At 33.9% G+C, this 14796-nt stretch overlaps 1 protein-coding gene across 4 annotated transcripts in view; it reads right to left on the bottom strand.

Moving 5' to 3' along the window:
- The window catches only part of LOC117113328 (dyslexia-associated protein KIAA0319-like), a 35142-nt gene extending 20403 nt beyond the window's left edge, over nucleotides 1-14739 (bottom strand). For 3 of the 4 annotated variants that reach the window (XM_033256633.1, XM_033256634.1, XM_033256635.1), the window contains exons 1-5: nucleotides 14584-14739; nucleotides 11312-11469; nucleotides 3513-3800; nucleotides 2442-2594; nucleotides 165-410 (exon numbers count right to left, since the gene is read on the bottom strand). In XM_033256633.1, the coding sequence (XP_033112524.1) occupies nucleotides 165-410; nucleotides 2442-2594; nucleotides 3513-3800; nucleotides 11312-11426 (802 nt within the window). In that variant the 5' untranslated portion in view covers nucleotides 11427-11469; nucleotides 14584-14739. The remainder of the gene's footprint in view (nucleotides 1-164; nucleotides 411-2441; nucleotides 2595-3512; nucleotides 3801-11311; nucleotides 11470-14583) is intronic. The other variant, XM_033256636.1, reaches the window with a different exon arrangement.
- Nucleotides 14740-14796: the final 57 nt, after the last annotated feature.

Here is a 14796-nt window from a genome sequence, read left to right as displayed (position 1 = left end):
AGTATCTTAACAGGTGTGTGTGTGTGTGTGTGTTACAGTAGTGCTTGGATTGTAGTTTTACCTTTAATTACTGTAAAAAATATGAATGCAATGATGCATGTAGAGTTTACAAAGAAACAAACATAAAACAAGACAACACAGGACACCACAACATGAATCAACACCTTGCTCATCTCCATCGATATCACATGCACTGTCGTCCGTGTTTCTATGGAAACCATCTTTACAAATGCAAAATCCCAGGTCACTGATAGATGCAAGATGAAAGCATTTCTCATTTGGGTTACAGTCAGCTTCATCATCACAAGACCCGCCAATCAAATTCATCACCTCACTGTCAATGATGTCACCATCTGGGATGGAATCTGTATTGCCTGAACTCCAATCGTTATGGCCTCCTAACCACATGTCTGGATAATGTAATGAATTGTTTTATATATGCAAATGAAATGCAAAATGATATATGCAAATTATTCATTTTGAATCATTCAAATAATAAGATTCAAAGCATATTCATTCTATAATTTGAAAGAAATAAAAACTGAGATGTTATAAAATGAATGTGGTTAGAATTCAATATATGAGAACATTATTATAGAAACCATAATTATAACGTTACTAGAAGGTTCATCACTCTTATAAAACATATCTCTAGATCTTGAATTTGCATATCTAGGCCTCATTGCAAATATCATCATTACCTGTTGTGATGTATCACAAACTCTCATTGGTTGTGTAGTAATTTGTCGACCGCACTGTCAATTATGATTTAGAGTCTATGTGATTGCTACTAACAACAGTATCCACAGCTTATAAATGCTGCATTACCATAGATATAATTATACACTTTGAAAATTAGAAAATTTTGGAAAGGTAATCTATTTTTAAATAAATGTTAACATGCAAAGAACACACAAATGTTATCAACTGAAATGCCAACAGTTAAGTGAATGTCATGCTGAGATAATTTAACTTAGGCCATATAAAAAATTGCTGATCTTCCCTTCGAAACTTGAAATACTGACATCGTTTTTTTTCTTTTATTACTGTAAAGGATAAAATTGAAAGTCGCTCCCAACATACAATAAGATTTTTGAAAAAGAGATGATCAGAAATTGTTTGTATGGCCACTACTAAAAATTATCAATAGCATGCAACAACGAGCAATATATAAATGAAGCTCCTGACGATTATACTGAGCTAAATAGTAAAAAAACACAAAATGTATAAAAACAAGATTACAATATCATCATCATAAATCAAGTGTTGTCGAAATCTTTATAGAAAATTGATCTCAAGCATTAGAATTATTATACATATTGACATATCGGTTTCAAGTGTCTGAAAACAATTCTAAATGTTAAATGTCAAAAGGTATAACAATTGAGGCATTAACCAAATATTATGTTTTATTATTATGAGTACTAAGCCTTTTATTAATAGTACGCATTATAAATATTATTATACATTGAAGAATTTTAAGTACTGTAAACTTGGCTATAGGAACTAGGAATTATTGTATACATTACACTACTGTACGTGGTACAGTGTTAAAGCACTGGAGTGTGAGTTCCAAATCTGAATCATAAGATACACTACAGAACACGCAAGAATAATGTATATAGTTATTTTCTTCAATTAAATTGAGCCTGTGTCAGGAAATATCATAGGAGTGGTGTTTTGCCCTACATTTTTATAGCACTTGCAGTACCTGCTGCTACTAGGGGATCGGATTCATCACTAGCCACCAAGCGCAGGCTCGGTGGTCTAGTGGTTAAGACATCAGGCTAGTTAGCTTCATGGGTCCAATTAACACCCGAATCACTTGCAAATTTTTTCGCTAGTATTTGGGGATATACTGAGTATTCGGTACAATAACACGTCAGGTTGGGCCAAACACCACTCCTATAAATTTATTTATTTACTGTACTTATCATTATGATTTTGTATTGTATAATTGCTTGAAGAATATATTTTAGTCTGGTGAAAATTATTATCGAGCCAAGAATTCATTGTGAATATGGTCATATAAAGAATATAAATAATGCATTGAAATGCTAGCCCATACTGTTTACTACAGCGTCTATAAACATGACAAGGTCTGTTTCTAATATCATGGATTCAAACCTATTATATAACCTTAGAAGGAAGGGGAATATAAAATTTAAATTGAACTAACTAAATCTACATCCCTATCATCCTTCCTTCCCAGTTGTTAATTAATTTTAGAACAACTATATTTTTCAATTCTAAATTTACTGTACACTAACATTTAATATAAACTTTGCACTTGATGAGAATATTTTAGAGATGAGAATATTTTAAACTGAATTAAGTTCAAACATTTTTTAAAACAACAATAATAAATGTTTCATTACATTTAAAAAATAAAACAATAAGAATAAACATGTTAACATATGAATGAGACATGACCGTCTTACCAATACATTTGCCACCACTTTCACGAATGTAGCCCTTCGAACAATGACATTTTCCAATACCAGTATCACTATCTATGTGATGGCAAAATTCATTTTTTGGACATGAATTTCGATGATTTCTAAAACACTCTTTCCCATCATCCTTTGCAGCATCTGTAGAAATTAAATAGAAAGCATAGCTGAAATGCTTCGGATTTATCTCTTGCACCGAGTGATGGACCTAAGAATTAAAATTAGAGTTGTCCCAGGAAGAGAATTTTTACAGAGGATTCAAACTACCTTAGCCCCACCACGGTTGTGACTGAGGTGTGAATTTGTATGTCACTAACCCCTCTCAGATAGACGTTGCTGCAATATTGCAGTAATCATGACGGCATGATTGCCGGCCTACAACCTTTCATACAGTGCCTATGTTACCACAATACAGCATTGCCGTAAGCTGAATCTTTTTTGTCTTAAAGGGTCTACACATTGGAGTAATATTGGCGGTTTAAAAAAAAATACCGCACACTTTTTTGTTTACATTTCTCTCAATATGGCGTCTGATCAGTTTTCAGCCTTTGAATCTGTCATTTTAGCAGCGCAGCTACTGTATGCTTTGTTTTTTTCTTTTAAATGCTTGGTTATAATTTTTTTTTGTTTGCTGTTGAACATTAACAGTACAGTACATTCCTTCTGACAACGAAAAAGTGACAGTGGAAAAAACTCCTACACATCGTGTTAACTTCAACCTTGTTTATAGACGGTTATGCTTCAATGCACATGCCAGCTTACCCTTTCAGACATAGCACAGGCTGTAACCATTACCGCAATATTGGGACTACATTACTAGGGTGTTTGATTTATAGTAAGCTAGCATATTGGCGTATCAAACTCTTCCAGAGAGAAACCCAAACCTGTGTGCATACCGCAATATTGCGGTATTGCAGCTCTGCCTGAAAGGGGCTTATAATACGACTAGCTGGACAGATAAGGCACTCTTAGTCTGAAGTTTGAATGCAATTTTCTTGGTTTTTTATTTAAAAAATGTAGAGGGGGCCGGATGGCTGCCTCCACTCTCTTTGCACCTACCTTTTGTTATTTTTTCAGTTGACCTATCAATCGCAGAAATCATGGATATGATAGCTTCTGATGTTTCAACTGGCTCACATGCCTCAACTGATTTACAAACCACCGAGTAACATATTCCGTCTGACATCCATACTAAGTCACATGAGGTCACCTGGCAACAAGCCTCAATGCAGCCGTCCATGGTGGTAACGGACGTCTGTGGAATGATGGTGTTTGTTTCCCTGCTGGCTTCATTCAGGGTGAATCCCGATAAGGGTGTTGTTCCTGTACATTCCCCTCGTCCAGGTCCTTCAATCAAAATTTAAATTTCAATGTTTAAGAAACATAAACAACTTTATAATAATGTAGCTAAATCATTAGATATACGATTAAGTAAGTTACTAACTTCCAGTAAGTTTTGACTGATTCAAATTCTTAAAAGAAGTTTTCACTGATTTACAGCTATTTTCATTATTTAACTTTTTAAAATTTATATTACTGTACACAGATCATTCCCAGAATAAAGCAAAAAATTCCAAATTAAGCATTTTGCATGACTAGTGGTCTTATCCAGCAACTACGGTTTAGTGTGTTTCCTTAAGCCTCAATTGCACTGGATTTATTTCAGTAAAAGTAACTGTCTTGTCGGTAAGTTTGACTGAAAAAAATCCAGTGCGGATAGTCCCGCTCAGTTAACTTGACTGTTGCCACCGGTTAGTTTTCGGGAGTGAAATTTACTCAGGAATTCCTACCGAGCTACTTTGACCGGCCTGGAAAATCCAATGCGAATAGCCACAGGTCGGTTAAATTAACCGAATCCCGAGCCTCATTGTTCACTGGGTGACCTTTATCGCTCTGTGAAGCACTGGCGCATGCATATAATTAGTTGACCTGCTTCTTCTCATTGTTTTGGTTTATTGATGTGTACATTTCGAATTTCGTGCAAATTATATACTACTGTGCTGTATTGATCATACGAATATTGTGCTATTCGACTAGTTGATCACAAAACATTATTTTCTAACGTGTTACTTTCCCTTAAATAGTAGTATGGCATGGAATGACATTTTTCTTGATTTTTTAGGCCTCGCTAGGCCTGAAATATCGGAAGGAGAAATTCTAGGCTCTCATGATGTTGGCCTAGTCAGTCGAAGGAACAGAAACAGATCAGTACGGGTCATGTTACAGGTCAAAATGTACCGCCCTCAATAGTTAATTTTACACTACTCAGGAAAACTAACCAAGTTGAAAAGTCCAAGTGCGATTGACGGTAACATTTACCCTAGAAATGTTTACTGTGATGACGGTTACATATTCCCAAAATTTAATCCAGTGCGATTGAGGCTTTAGTTTATTTAATTTATAGCTCCAGAAGCCCACTGTATGCAGTAGTAAAACATATTTCAAAGTGTTATTTTATAAAGCATTTTTGAATGCCTGTCATTTATTGTCTCACTCACTTCAACTGACTTTCTTATTCTTCTAACATTTTTATCTTTTAATGCTTTTTAATTACTCTCTTTTTTCATCAGTGAAAAAAACAAAAAGGTTTTAAAATTCAAAATGTAAATGCTGGACTGAGAAACAAATCTAATTTTTAAACTAGTGTTGGACCGATCAAGAGGATTTTTACTGATGTGAGTTAACCAGAAAAAAAAAGAAAAGAAAACAAAATTTGGTCAGGCAGAGAAAATGGATGCTCAAGGGGATGATAAACTAGTATTTTTTTTATTTGGCCCTATTCATACAGTATTGTATACAGTATTTTAGAATCCTTCAGGATGCTATTCCTACATACTGTACATTGGTGCCATGCTGTTGAATTACTGAAAATGTGCAGATTTACAACTTGCCATAATGTAACATGACTAGGGTGAATGGAGGTATTTTCCCCACCATGAAATTTAATATTACTCAGCTTTTACCATTGGCTGTACTTTGGTATTTTAACATTCTATGCTTTATGTTTTCAACATGTTTTCGCTGTACTTCTATTTTTATTACACACTCTCAATGATAGTTGCGCTTTCTTTACAAGAGAAACAATAAATTTATTATTATTATTATGATAAAAGTACCTCTGACATTCCTCCATTGTTAGTTTTGCCACGGTTCACTGAATCTATTGTTTTTAACCCTGAAATATATAGTTTAATGTACTACGTATCACATTATAGAACATGTTTTTTTGGTAATAACTGTGGAAATTCAGAAGAAAGAAAAATTTAGTAGTACTATAAGTTATCATGTATATTATTCTATATTTTTCATTGGTAATAACAATTTGTATTTCAAACAGAGATTGACTAGACTATTTTTATCAAAACATTTACTTAATAGGTACAGCCGCAAAATGTACGACAACAATAGCAGATTAGTCTAATCAATAGATAAACTGAGTGCTATTTAAACTGAAGCTGCAATGCTTACAGTATTGCTAGTCAGTTGCGCCAGTACTTGCAGCGTAATCAAGTACTCCTGTACTATTATAATACAGCCCCTCCATGACATGCAAGTTAAACATTTAACTACAAATCAGAAGCCAATACTGTGCAGGGGCCAGCAATGGGAAATATCTGTAATTTTATGTTATTGGCTTCTAATTAGGTTTCCAATATATAGTATTTGACCTCTGCAATTATATCTGGTTTATTAAAAATTTGTACAGTATGATTTTTATGTTTAATCATCTATCTGCTATAAAAATTAACATTATAATCCTTATCATTTACTTCAACTGTAATTTTACAAAAGCGCATACAAAGCAGGAAAAGACATTTTACATATTATGAGCTGAATGTACTGGTCGGTAGAAAATTAGGCCTATGGATTTTGTTTACGAGTTTAAAAGGGCATTTCTGAAAAAGAGAGGATGCTTTTGAACCCCTCAAACCCCCTGGCTACCGGCTTGATTCCCCTGGTGTTATCTCATCTGTTTTTGTGTACTGATAATTCATGTTAAATTTACCAAAATGTGAAAGGCCCGACCAGATAAATTTAGTGGAATAATTAAGCGTGGAAATTGAGGTTCAACACGGAAGAAAGTAAATGACTATCCTATGGGGGTACCACGGTGAGATGCAGGCTTTACAGTAGTTAAATTTCAGGCAATCAGTTTCCAGCAGTTACACAAAGCAACAAAGGCTGATATTTTACTATAGTCACCAACAACCATATCCTTCAGACGACACATAGACATGACATCAAAAATGTAATACAGTAACTACAGGTAGTCTATGAAAATACTCCATGAATTTTATTTTTCATGCTTCCAGCGACTCTAAAAATACCTGGATGATCTTTTCATTGGGTCGCTACCATAAACTGAATAATGTACCAGGAAATGCAAGTAAAATAGTCAGTTCAATGGATATTAATCATCACACTGTCTGATAAAATTTAATTTTTTTCATATATATTTTCATACTGTTATTATTAAATTATCAATTTATAAAAATTGTGGAGTTTAATGATGAGGATTAATTGAAGTTTCATATGAAGAGGCAATCAATCAATCAATTATTTAGGAAACAACACCTTAAAAAACCAAGACATTCCATAAAAAGGAATGGTCTGCTCAATATATATGCAGGTCAAATAGTACTGTACACTGTGATCAGGCTACATGTACGGTAAATTATAATACTTTAGGGAAAAACTTGAAGAGTGAATCAAGTAGGAATGCCCAAAGAAAGTGGTTACACATTTTTGGCTTACGGTTACAGGCAGAAATTGGAGGTATACAGGCACTGCTGTGCAGTTAGTGTATTACCCCGCCTTTTAGCTGATTATGGCTGTACAGGGATTAGCCCCTCAAGGATACAGATTAAAAGATACTAATATCTGAAAGCAAATCATGAGACATAAAGTACAATGTTTGATTTGATGAACACTATAAAATAAATAGGTACACTGATTATCAATAATTGTATATTATTTAATTGAAAGTTAAGTGGGAATTTTTGTGTACCTAGAAGAAAACGTTTCAAATAGATAACCATTAGCCTGCCTTAGTAAAATGTACTCCTTAATAATGTTTAAACTGTAGTACTGTACCTTGTGTACTGGATTTCCATTCATCCTTCAACAGATAATGTGTGTTAAAATTTATAAGTGTACATGTCAGGGAGGTACAGATAAACTATAGCACCTCCTCCCTGGCACATTTTTGACACTTTTGGAACCAGACAGATGTTCTACATCTTCTGCAGCCAAAATAAAAACAATCCCCTTTACTCCTACCTCTCTTCCTGTCGCCAATTGCTTATAATTTACTTTATATCTCTTTGCAATTCCTACAATAAAACCCTCCTTTTTATTGTATCCTTTGAGACATCATTTCTTCCATATTCCTTTACTGTACCCTTGCATACTTCCTGTCTTCTGACCCTTCCACAATCTCCCCTTCCTTTACAGTATAAAGCAAGTTCTCAACATGTAAACTAATACTAACTCATCTTTACAGTTTTCATATACCTATCTTATGAAACTGTAAAATACTAATTGTATTTTGTATTGGATTGTAATGTGTGTTGGCAAATAATGGCCCTTGATGGCATCCTGAAGCAATAAATTGAATTGAATTGAATAATATACAGTACAATATTGCCTGGACAACATTCCTGGCAAAACAACTGGTGATCCATCATGAACAACAAAAACTCTGTTTTGTTAGGAAGTCATATAGTCCAACAGCTGTAATAAATGATTATCTCTACATGCAATCAACGAGTTCTATATTATAATAAATGATGCAATATACTGTACAGTGATGTGTAAAAACAAAACATTAGTGTGATTTTTTTTATCTGCCGATTCTTTCTGCTGCCTTTTAAATTTTTTTTTTTTGAAGTTTTACATTGTCACTTTAACAACAATTTCCATTCCTTTCTGTTTTGCATCCACAGTATGATAGATAAAATTGGTGTTGTTAAGCATAACTTTTTGAAATTGTCAATAAAAACAAAATGTCTCTCCTTTTTGTTTTTATAAAATAGGTTTGGATAAGAAACTATTTTTTGCTTTGCATTACAGTATCCTTGTACTGTAAATAATAAGAATAATTTAATTTGGTTGATTAAAAATAATGTTTAAAAATTCTAAAAATATGGCATATGCTACCAAATTACTAAACATACTGGCATTTGCCACTCTTATTATTATAAGGATATAAAAGGAGGGTCTGATCCAGACTATGGAATATATTTCCTCCATGTCCAAACAAAGAGGAAGGTGGAATTATACATTTAACAAAAGGTGCGGCTCAGTTATTATCATCTTTATCTTTTGTTACGTTAATCAATCATGTTATCAACAAGTGGTAAAGGTATGTCACCAGATGGTAGTGTCTCAAAGTACACATCACTAATAAAAGAAAACAATTTTTAGAGACATAATGATGAATGGTGAATCATCTTGAAAACATCCAACAAATGACCAGGGAGCATCTAATGAAGCAACAATTAAATCAAATGTTATGTTACAGTAAAATATGACTTCTATATTAACTACTGTACTGTATAAAGAGCTAAGATTTTAATATTATTATTTGTATTTGTAAACTTCATACCCAATTTCTGAAGCGAGTATTGTACAGTGCAGTAAAATTTAGCTAACAAAAGTGGTATAAAAATGATTGATTTTCAATATCAATTAAAATAAAAATTATTATTTTATCATAATTACAAAGAATCACTTTATACTATCAAGCTAAACAAGGAAAACAAAATCAATTATAGGAAATTTCTTATCAAAGTAATATTAAGGGGTAATGTGATTTTTTTTTTGACAAACAATGTATAGCTGTTTTCATCAAAAGTTGTTCACACTATTTACATTTACAGTAGTTTTAAAATATCGTTTTTTTGGAGAGTAATTTCCAAAAAAATCCAAGGCTGAAAAAAAAAATCAACATTTTGTGCAAGATGGTCATTCACACACTCCATTGGTAACAGACAAGATTATAAAATATTACAGTATATTTAAAAGCAACATGATCCTTATGAAGAAGTTCAACAAAGTCATGGCATTGGGGAAATAGCTTATTCTATATGTATATAAACAGGTTATATCGTCATTGCAGACTTATAAAATCCGCATACGCCTTAAAACTAAAAGAAAATGCATATGTTTAGAGTCCGTACTGAGCCCAAAAAATCCGCAATGAAAATATAACGTGTTTATATTGCAATGACAAAATTTTACTGACAGTGATAAACTATTGTCAATAAAATACTGTGCAAAGCACACTGTGCAAGACATGTACAGTAGTAGTGTAGTCTGTTTTAAAGTCTAAGATTAACATACTAATGACAGTTACCAACTTCCACTATTCAGTATTGTATACTTTACTATGCATCATGTGAAATACCAAGCCGGTATTAATAGTTTGGGTAATCCACACACTTTTGGAGTTTCTATTATTCCTTTTAAATACATAACAATGCGGGGTTTAAATCAAAACAGGATTGGAATCTTAAGAGTTACTTCTTAATGCAGACAATGTACAGTACAGTGCAGTAGGTTCAAGTATTGAAATGTAGACCTGCTTTGGTAAATGGAGACATCATTTTAAAATCTACTAAAATTGTCTTGAGACTTTAAAGCTCTATAGTTTTAACCACCTTCTGAGCCGTCAACTGAACAAGTATTAGGGTCAACAATGTTGTTATGGTACAGCAGGCCAAAAAAATAATAGCAACAGTAGTAAATTTCCACAAAGGAATAACTGGGTATAATATTTTGTGATTCTGATGTACCAATTTAACAGCTGTATTTTAAAATTTTACTTTATTTAAATTTTCATTTAATTAAATTTTTTTGCAAAAAAAGTCAATCACATTTTACTTAAAATCCTTCACATTTAATTTATATTTAGTTTACTAGTTGTTTACTTCTTTAAATATTTTTATTTTTATTTTTGAAAGTTCGGTACACAACCTGGGGAGGCAAGATAGCCACATAGTCATTTGACTAGTGGCTAAGCCTTCTCCCTTTAAGCCTAAGCTAAAGACAAACATAAAAAAAGAGAAAAAGAAAAACATGAAAAAGATGTTAGTTTTTAAGGTGTTCAATTTAATTTTTTGTTTAAAAGTGGATATAGATTTCAAGTCTATAGTACCACTAATTGTGTTTATTAACATAAACTTAAAAAGCAACAATTTTAGAGAGCTATTTATAGTTTTTTGTCTGCTTTTGCCAACGTTTTTTGTCTGCTTTTACTGATGATGCTTTTCTTTTGTTATTTTTAATGAAAGATTAAGTTCATTCGTATTTCCTATGCTATACAGTACGATATACTGAAGTATAATAATAAAAACAATGCAGTATTATATATGGTAATGTAGTTTGTACGGTATATTACAGCTCCTTATCAAATCCAAGAATTTGCATCAGAATATAACTGGTACAAATATCTTTAAAAATGAAACATCACCTTAATTAAAGAGAAGCTCACCAATTTCATATCAGTTCGGCCTCTAATTCGAGACCACCTTTTGGACCTGAAAATATGCTGTGGTCTCGGGGTTGGTCTCCAATTAGAGGGCTAGCTTTGTGTTAAAAGGTTGAAGATTGTTATTTGTGTCTTTGGAATAGTGGTCTCGAATTAGAGGAGTCTCGAATTGGAGGGTGCATTGTAGTTGAGAACTGATTTAGCACAGTACTCAGAATACATAATTTTTTTTTAAATTATGGATCTCGTGTAAGCTCATTACATATTTATTCTCAACCAGATTTATCGCTCCATCCAGGTTTAGCAACACCAAATTGGTAAACTTCTCCTTTAAAAAGTAATAATAAGCAAAGATTATTAAACTTACCAGGTTTATAAAATATGACTATAGAAAGCACCAAATATAGTTTGTACATTTGAAAGATTAGAGATGGCCAGTGATGATATTGGAATGGTAGAGAACTTTGCACTTTGTGATGCATAGTTCCTTTATTTCTGTCCTCAGATTGGCTCTTAAATATTGTCCTAAAAATTTAAGTGAAAAAGAGACATTGTAATAGTGTAATAAAATTAGATACTAGACTTCACAAAAAATACTTGAGGAATTTCTTAGTTTTAACATCACTGTAAAGGTAACTGCCTGTCAAATTATTCGCTTTTATGGTACAGTACAGTACAGTATGTAACATAATTTAAATAAATACAAAAAAATATAGACCCTGGGCCGTACCATAAAGTATTTTAATAATATACTGTAGCGTGACAATACAGTATTTCAAAATCTAGCTAATATTTGAACGGAAAATTGCTAGAAAAATAGGTAGGTGCGTATAATTGTAACTACTGCATAATACATTGGTTTTATTAAAATTACCATATTTGCGTGAATAAGCGCCTGGGCGTTTAAAATATTTTTTGCCCTTTTTGAGGGGCGCTTATTCAAATGAGGTGCTCATTCAAACGGGGATCTTATGAAAACAGAGTGGAAATTGAGGGGGCGCTTATGGAAATATATTAAAATTGAGGGGTTCTTCTGGGTATTTGGAAAATTCAATGGGCGATATTTTAATGAAAAAAATTATAAAAAGACATCCGAAAACCGAAGATTACGAATGGTTCTGGTGCAGAAAAGATAATCATCCAGATAGCATGGCTCGTGACAAGAAATCTGTGAGTTTCAACAGCAGAAGAAATTAGTAGTGGTGGATAAGATTGTTGGCCATCTGCTGATTGAGATTAGCAAAATCATTGCAGGGTTTCTTGCAATTTCACATGAAAACAGGCTAAAGGTGCAAATTGTCGTGAAGAGAAAAAGTAGACAAATGTAAGAAAAGGGAAGTTGGAACTATACTGTCCAGGGAGCTCTCATCTGCTGTCCAGGATAAAATATCCTCATTTTGAAATTGAATCAATAGACATCATGTTCAAGGAAACTGGGAAGAATGGATCTTCTATGTGTAAATTCAGGGAAGACTACTGCAAAGTGATGATTTCTAGAAGTGGAAACTAATCACAAAACATGACTGGCAAATAGCACACTGTGGTGTCTGCTGGAAAGGTCTGGCAGAAATTCACTATTCTCTACCTCCTGCAAATTTTAGGTCGATGCAAAATGCAAGCATGGTGTCAAGGGTAACCTTTCCAAATTCGTCAATTTTGTGTGCAAGAACTGTCTTTAGTAGTTAAAGAAGCAGACGAAACCATCCCAACAAAGATGCTGCTTGCTAGAAGTAACCTTGAGGTGGTACAGTAGATAGATTCTGCTACTTCGGTGATATGTTAAATGCTGGTGGCAGAGTGGAATCAAGTGAGGAGTAGTTGGAAAAGGTTCAGAGAACTCATAACATTGTTAACAACAAAATCGGTATCCTTCAAAGTTTGTGGTGAGCTTTACAAAACATGCGTTCGCAGTGCTATGATATGGCAGTGAAACTTGGCCGATCAAAGTTGAGGATGTGCAATGATTACTCAGAAATGTAGTGTTAATGATCCGTCAGATGTGTGGTATGTCCTTAAATGAAAGAAAGTCTAGTGAGGAGCTACAGTAAGAAGAATTAGTGGTATAACCTCAATACTGGATGTGATGCGGCAAAGACGTTTACGCTGGTTTGGTCATGTAGAAAGGAGAGATGAAGACAACTGGCCAAGGAGGATCCAACATCTTGTGGTTATTGTGGACGTAGTAGACCCTGCAAAAACCCGGGCTCACATGGTTACAGATGACCTTTGTTCAAAGGGATTGAAAAAAGAGCTTGCACAAAATCATGCAGAATACAAGGCTGTCATTACAAGTACACTATAACCCATGCTTGCATGGACTCATGGACTCTAAAATAATGATAGTATTAAAAACAAACAAATTACAATATGTCAACACAGTAATAATATTATTATTGATTAAATATTAAAAAATAACTAAAAAAAAAACAACAGCAGCATTATGTATGGGCCGAGTTGGTGCATGGGTCAAGATTGACAAGGGCCAAGTTGGTATGGGCTGTGTGTGTCGGTTAGGACCGAGCCGAGTTGGCAAGGGCCAAGCTGATGCACAGGCCAAGTTGGTTATAGACCTACTATAAGTCTAAGAATAGATAGTTACTGAAAGGTTAACTTCTACCCTGAATAAAAGAAAGCTTAAATTAAAATAATTAATTGTTGAAAATACTATAAATATTGTATAGGCCTAGGCCTAACTGACCTTATTACAGTAGCCTTATTATATCACTTACTAGGTCTAGGCCATATTTAGGCCTTAGCCTACCTAGGCCAGTAGCTTTTTCTAACTAGCAGCAAAGAACCTGCGCTTGTATTGTAGTATGTCTTTTGTTTTCTATAGGGGATAGGTCTAGCTGGATTCGGGTCGTAGCGGCCGCGCTCAAAATGTATGGAACGCCAGTAGCGCTATACCGATTGATTGGGATACGGTACGGTATAGCGTTGGTCAATAGCCTTCATATCGTACTCGTCAATTCTAGTGTTTCACTCATTTGATCAGGCAAGTGTTTCGAAATAAAGAGAAATCAATGTATAATTTTCATAATTGAATATATTTTACTTCTCGTAGTCTTCTTGGCCCTGGTTAATTAAAGATCGATTTGTTTACAGATTGATTACAGATCGAAACATTTTTGTACGTACATGACATAATTGAATTATGATATGATTAAATTGATATTTATTATGTTATCAGTTCGGATTTTTATGTATAATGAACTTTTATTTAAATTAATTTGATAATTGATTAAAACAGTATTAATATCGAACTCTGATACCCATTGTCCAACATACATTTTGCATACTGCACGCTTGGCGCTCCATACAAGCTGCTGCGTATCGACTCGCGGCCGCTCTGACCATACTCCGTCTAGCTCAATCTTGGCTATAGGCCCAGGCCAACTACTACTACTAGTTGCCTAGGCCTAGGCTGGGGCCTACCTTATCTACCTAGCCTAGGGCCTATGGGTACAGGAGCCTACTAGTAACTAGCTAGGGCTACCCTAGCTAGCTAGCTAGGCTAGGGCCTCCTCTCTCTCTACTCTACTAGGCCTAGGCTAGGCCTCAAAATTTTATCAATATTTAACTAGGCCTATCTGAATATTTTTTATTAAGTTACTTTTTAAAAATATTAAATGATCTTACCATTCTATTTTCGTGTTGTATAGAATTCATGTTCTTTTATTTTAAAAGCTCCAAATAAACAGACATTACACAGCTGTGTAACAAACAACGTAACACATCATCAGAGCAGTAAACACACCGAACCAGCAGATTCACGACCCAGAGAACTTGGCAGGGATTCACACTGGGCTTGCGTGCGTTTCTTAATTGGGGGCGCAATCACAAAAAACATGT

Source organism: Anneissia japonica, unplaced genomic scaffold, assembly GCF_011630105.1.
Source record: "Anneissia japonica isolate Jap-2015-1 unplaced genomic scaffold, ASM1163010v1 scaffold287589_len272378_cov178, whole genome shotgun sequence".
Lineage (NCBI taxonomy): Eukaryota > Metazoa > Echinodermata > Crinoidea > Comatulida > Comatulidae > Anneissia > Anneissia japonica.
The sequence above is the reverse complement of the archived record's forward strand: the minus strand, read 5'-3'. Positions and strand labels throughout refer to the sequence as shown.